This window comes from Orycteropus afer, unplaced genomic scaffold (genome assembly GCF_000298275.1).
Source record: "Orycteropus afer afer isolate SDZICR_OR568_19922 unplaced genomic scaffold, OryAfe1.0 scaffold00012, whole genome shotgun sequence".
NCBI lineage: Eukaryota > Metazoa > Chordata > Mammalia > Tubulidentata > Orycteropodidae > Orycteropus > Orycteropus afer.
In genome coordinates, this window is record NW_006921599.1 from 3,643,820 (window position 1) to 3,650,466 (window position 6,647).

A 6,647-nucleotide genomic window follows, 5' to 3' on the forward strand; every position below is an offset into this window, starting at 1 on the left:
GTTCCTTAAAAAGCTGGAATTAGAAATACCATTTGACCCAGCAATTCCATTACTAGGTATATATCCTAAAGAAATGAGAACCAGGACAAGAACAGATGTATGCACACCCATGTTCATTGCAGCACTGTTTACAATAGCAAAAAGATGGAAACAACCTAGGTGCCCATCAATAGAAGAGTGAATAGCCAAACTATGGTACATACACACAATGGAAGTAGTGTCAAGTAGTCAAGTCAAAGTCTTTACAAAGTTTGAATAACTGTCTCTATTAAAAAAAAAAAGGTAATCAAATTATATTTGATTTTGCAAGGAGTTTTAAATTTACTAAGTTTTAGATGCCTTCTAATAAAGAACAAACATTTATTACTTGACTACTATGCAACCCTAAAGAATAACATAGAATCGGCAAAACACAGTATAACTTGGATGAACTTGGAGGATATTATGCTGACTGAAATAGATCGATTACAGAAGGACAACTGTTGTATTAGTCCATTATTGTAAAAAGTCAAGGAAAGGTTTATATGTGGCAGGAAATTTTCTTTGTTGGTTACCAAGGATGGGAGGGGAAGAGAGGGAACACTGTTAGATAGGTGCAGACAGGTATTGATTTGGGTGAAGAGAAGGGCAGTGTACCAGATGTGAGTGATCAGCTCATTGGCATTGAGAAAGAGGAAGACATAGGTGCATGGGAGGTATGACAATGAAGATGAACCTGTTTGCACATATAGTACTGCGTGGTCAGTGATGGCAAACATTGATATATGGGTGGATAGGTGGGTGGACAGGCTGAATGATTAGGTATGTCTATATGGGCAGGGGAGTGTGCCTATGACCATGTATAGGGTTGGCAGACAGTGTTTCTATTAAGTGTATTTGTACTATATACCTATTTCTAGGTATATAGTAGAGCTGACAAGGGACAAGGTTGTGGTGACTTCTTGGCCACAGCCAACTACCCAGAGGGAGCAAGTAGTTGGACCTGTCGGTTCAAGATCATAGTTGCAGGGGACATCAAGCTCAATTGGCATAACATACTATACAAAAACGTTTCATATCCTACTTTGGTGAGTAGCGACTGGGATCTTAAAAGCTTGCAAGCAGCCATCTAGATGCAGTGATGGGTCTCCCCTCATCCAGAGGAAAGAATAATGAAGAAAACCAAAGACACATGGAAGCAATTAGCAAAACACATGGAAGCAACTGGTGCACCATGTCATCCTCAGCCTATATTACTATGAGATCAGAAGAACTGGATGGTGACCACTGTCAACCACTTGAAGGGGGATGTATGTAGGAGATCCTAGATAGAGTGGGAGAACAATGTGGACCAAAACTCAAAATCTTTAAAAAAAAAAAAAAGGACCAGGTTTGCTGGTCTGATAGAGCCTGGAGGAACCCCTCAGACTATGGGCCCTAGCTACCCTTCAGGTCTGGAATTGAACTTACTTCTGTGGCTTCCAGCCAAACAAAAGACAGGCATTTAAGCTGAACATTTACATTAGGTAGATACACTCCTTGGAGAGATCAATCACAGGAGAATAGAAAGGCTGTATATATGTATGCACAGAGAAGACAGGTCAGGGGACAGGAATGCATGGGAGGGAAGGACACAGGGAAGAGGTGGCTATGGGGAGGAAGTGAGAGGAGAACTGTTGCATTGTGGGAGATTGCAGTCATTGTCATGAGACAAAGTGTATGTGAACTGCTGTATGGAAGATGAATTTGCTCTGTAAACTTTCACCCAGATCACAATAAAATTAAAAAATAGAGAAGAATTAATATGAACTCCTTGCCATCAAAAGACTAACTAACCTTCAGAGATTTAAGCCATTTCTCAAGCTTGTACTTTTCCTCTGTGGAGTACTGAGTGTTAACTGAATACAACAAAAATACATATTTTTTGTCAACTGTGTATTTGAGTAAGACATATAATTTTTTGAAAAGGTATTTTAATGGAATTTGAAATTAGCATACTCCCCCTTCATCCCAAATTCTTCACAAAATAGTCATAGCACATTAGTGGAAGGAACACTAGAGAAGGAGCCTGGAGTCCCAGGTCTGCAACTTTTCTTTGCATGGGCACAAACATGAATCTCTTCAGTCAGTTGGCCTGGTAGCTGTCTTACAAATTTCTTGGTATAGATAAGTGAGTGCTTCCAGCATTGCATTTGTTTGTTAAAACATCTCAGTTGGTATTTCATCAGTTCTAGGAGGGTTATTTTTTAACAGTGCCTTCAGTGCAGCTTGGTTGTTGCACTGTAGTAAATTACCTGGTATGGCTTTTCTAGACATAAGTGTTTGTAAACTCCATGGTGGAATTGGCTATGAGCAACCAAGTAGCTCCTGATTGTTAGTTATCCACCTGGGGTATTTCTGTTGGGAGCAGCACAAAATAATTTTCTGGGAAGTTCGCTCGCTCTCAGGTGTATGGAATTCTGATGTTGGGATTGGTTAGTTTGGCCACTTTGCCAGGCTCAGAAGGAGGCCTCCTAGAGGTGGAAGAAGTCTCTCTGACTGCTGGCTGAGAAAGACGTGCTGCTGAAAGAAACTCCTGAGAGACACGTGCTGCTGAGAAAGAGACATTGAGAGACACGCATTGCTGAGAGAGAGAGACATGCATTGCTGGGAGAGAGACTGAGAGAGACTCTTGGCTGCGAGATAGTGGGCTGAGAGAGACTGAGCGTTTTCCCTGAACTTGAATTGTAGCCTGGTGCTTCCCTAATAAACCCCATGATCTGTGAGTTCTATGTGGCCACTGCAGTGGATTATTGAACCCAGCAGAGAGGTGGTGGGTGCTGTGGGAGGAACCATTGGTGTCAGGGCTGGAGGGAGGCGACATGTCTGTCCTCACAGGGATAGGCCTTGGGCTACTGATGGTGATTCTGTCTTCCTCTTGTGGGGTTAGAGGAGGTCAGAAGATGTGGCCTCCTTGTGTCTTTGGCAGTTGTCTTCCCTTAATAACACTGGTTCTTGATCTTATGCTACCTCCTGAAATGGTTGAATGTTGACCAATTTTTTTTGGTACAGTGAATCTGTATATTCCTTCCATCTTCTTTTGATGCCTCCTACAGTGTTAAATATTTTGCCGATAGACTCCTTCAATATTGCAACTGAAGGCTTGAATTTTTCTTCAGTTTTCTCAGCTTGAGAAATGCTGATGTTTTCTTCCCTTTTGGTTTTGTAACTCTAGGTCTTTGTACATTTCACTTTTCCATAATCATTATACTTTAGTAGATGGACCAAGTTTGGATTCTGAGTTCCACAAGAGCACAAACTTTTTGCCACTACTGTATAATCTGAGAGTTTATCCTCATGCTTTGCACATAGTATATCCTGAATAAATATTTCTTAACTATGTATTTTAATTACATATATTTTAAATACTGTTTTGTTACATATCTCTTCATCCCAGTTAACTTGCATGTTTTGAATCAATAACATTGTATGTAATATTTTTTCTTAATGTCTTTGTCTCTCTTTAGGTTGGTATTTTGTATGGCATCTATTTTTATCTAAATTCAAGTTTCTGCGGGAACTGGTGGGAGACACAGGATCCCAGGAGGGAGATCATGAGCCTTCAGGATCAGAAACAGAGGAAGACAGTTCATCCTCTCCACACAGGATCAGGTCTGCTCGCCATAGGAGGGCACCTGCTGATGAAGGCCACTGACCCCAGAGGTAGTCCTTTACTCATGCATGATGATAGGTGGCTGGGAGCCTCTGTCTTCAGTGACTTGGTTTTAAAATTTATTAGAAAACTGAAGAACATGTATATTTGGATTTTAAATCCAACTGAAAAGTAAATTTACATGTAAGCCATATAAAAATAAAGGGAATTATAACCAAATCGGATCATTTCATTTTAAAATAATCTTTAGCTTTACTAGCTTTCTCCTGACACATGTATTCCTTGGCTCTTGGGCTTGTTTCCTTGCAGTGGTGCAAATCTGGTAAACATTACAGGCTTGAAACTCCCTATTTTATTTGTTGTAAAATGTGTGTTTTTTTTCACATTTTAACTTAATCTGAAATTGGGATGCATCTTACAGTTGCTGTCAATCTGATGATAGTTATGATGTAGTTATCCCAGTTTGTGCATTTGTGAACTTGGTCATAGCTTGTCATAGTGTCATCACTTTCAATGAGTATATTGCTGGTATCAAACTTTTCAGGTTTCATTGCATTGAAAAATGTCTTCAAAAAGATTACACTATGATTCAGCATTGAAACGAAAAGTTATTGTGTATGCAGAAAAGCATGGAAACAGAGCTGCAGGGCGTGTGTTTGATATTAGCGAAGCAAATATCCGTCGTTGGAGGAATGACCGCAAGTCCATATTTTCTTGCAAAGCAACAACAAAGTGCTTTACAGGACCTAAGAAAGGAAGATACCCACAAGTAGATGAAGCTGTACTACATTTTGTCAGTGAAACGTGTGCAAAAGGATTGCCTATCACACGCCAAGCGATGCAATTGAAGGCAGGAGAAATCGCCAAAACCCTTGGAATAGATGAAACAAAATTCAAAGCAACAAGAGGCTGGTGTGATCGATTCATGCATCGAGCAGGACTGTCTGTCGCTAAGGCGTCAAACATCATTTTGTCCAAAACTTCCTGCTGACATTAAACAGAGGACAGTGGTAGAGCACTCGCTTAAAAAATGTTGCATTACCAGTGCTTTCAATTCAGAAGGTGATATTGTGTGGAAAAACGCAGATGTTGATGACTGTGATTTGAAAAGTGATTCAGAAGAGGTGGACTCAGAATATGAAGTTATAGTTATAACTTAACCAGTTTACTTCACACATTTTTCTGCACAAGATCAAATTTGATCTGTTTAACTCTAAAAGAGCTCTTCCAGTAAATAATAAATAAACCTTCTGCATAATGAAGTGTTGTGTCACAGTTCACTTAATGTTTTTCTTAGTGATAATATATGGTGCATCTTAACGATTGATGATATCTTAGATTAAAAATTATATTTGTAAATTCATTTTTCATTCTAGTATAGCAGTTATTTATTGGGGAACTTAATTCAGACTCTGTTGCTAAAAGTAGTCATCCTCTATGAAGTACATTTTTTTTTTTGTGGGGGAGTAACCTATTCAAGATTTTAGAGTAGTAATTTAGGACTCTAAGAACTATCTTCTACTTTAGGAAGAGTCGGATTAGTTACTCCTTTGTATGGGAGGACTTTATGCTCAAGGCATATATTGTGGAGAAAATACTTCTGCACAAACAGTTCAATGATACGACCTCAAAGATACTTGGTATTGAGGAAAAAATATAGTGAGTGAAAATACCCACTCGACTGTAAAGTGACTCTTGCCAGGTTTCCATGTTTGTCTTAACTGAACTTTGGACTGAGTGTTTACTAGAGAAGAAACAGATGACTTAAAGAACTTTCTGTTTATTGCTATTTATTGCTTTGTAGAAGAATGGATTGCAAAGCCAACTTATTTTATTAATACAAGTTCTTTTTATGTTTTTAACCTTTGTCTCTCAAGGACTAGTCATCATAAACTATCACCTCTATTTCATGATAGTGTGTACTTATATTTGATACCTCATACGTCATGCTGGTGGTTTTGTTTGCTTATTAACAGTTCACTTGATCTGTCCCAAGTTATATTCCCAAAGAACACCACTTTGCTCTTATTGTAGCTCTTTGGATATGCTAAAAGTGAATTAATTCAAAGAGCATAATTTTAGTTTTAAATATTTTCTAGGGGAAATTCCCCAGCAGCTGAGAGTAGGGGCTATCTTTCTGTCTTCATTTCCTTATTGGACGCAGGGGTTAACAAAACAGTGACATGTTTTGCATTAATTTTAATGCTTCATACTAGCAAAATATCACATTAAAATGATCTTCAGTTAGAAAAAAAATGGCTGGAAAGGTTCTTGGTACTGGGAGGATATTTAAATTGGATCTTTCATAGTCTTAAGGTTTTGAGCTGTAGATTCTGCCTTATGGTGGGTATCTTAGGTTTAGATAATAATAGTTGCTGAAAACCACTTCATTGTATGAACTTCCTATTTTGTCAGCTTTAAAGAACAATGGCTGACAGTGCCCCCAAATCTGCAAGAACAAAACCAAAAACAAACACACTGCCACCGAGTTGATTCTGACTCATAGTGACCCCACTGACCCCCAGTTTCCAAGGCACTAAATCTTTATGGAAATAAGATTGTCCCATCTTCCTTCCATGGAGCGGCTAGTGGGTTTGAACCACCAACCTTCTGATTAGCAGTCAAATGCCTTAGGTATTTGGCCACCAGAGCTCCTTAAATCTACAAGGGTCACCCTCAAATCAGTTGACATTAATCCATGTAAAGGTATACATGTTGGTATTAATTATGGACATTTATACTTCAAAAACATCTTATTTTATGGAATTTTAAGAAGTGTTCTGTAGATTTACTTGAGAAATATACCCAAAAGTGTATTAATAGGCCACATTCACCATGCTTTAATTCTCAACAAGGAAAGTTAAAAAAAAAAAAAAAAAAAATCACTGATGTCAATATGAAAATCCTGCAAACTAATTCCTTTGTTTAAAACTTTTACCCCGCCCTGTAACACAGACATCGTATCACGTGTTTCTAAGGCCTCTAAGAGAAGCAAGAGAAAATAGTGGTTTACACA

The 6,647-nt window shown here is 38.5% G+C and overlaps 1 protein-coding gene across 1 annotated transcript in view; it reads left to right on the forward strand.

Moving 5' to 3' along the window:
• The window catches only part of SMIM13 (small integral membrane protein 13), a 31,189-nt gene extending 27,516 nt beyond the window's left edge, over positions 1-3,673 (forward strand). Inside the window, exon 2 of the mRNA XM_007951761.1 lies at positions 3,486-3,673. Within this exon, the coding sequence (XP_007949952.1) occupies positions 3,486-3,673 (188 nt within the window). The remainder of the gene's footprint in view (positions 1-3,485) is intronic.
• Positions 3,674-6,647: the final 2,974 nt, after the last annotated feature.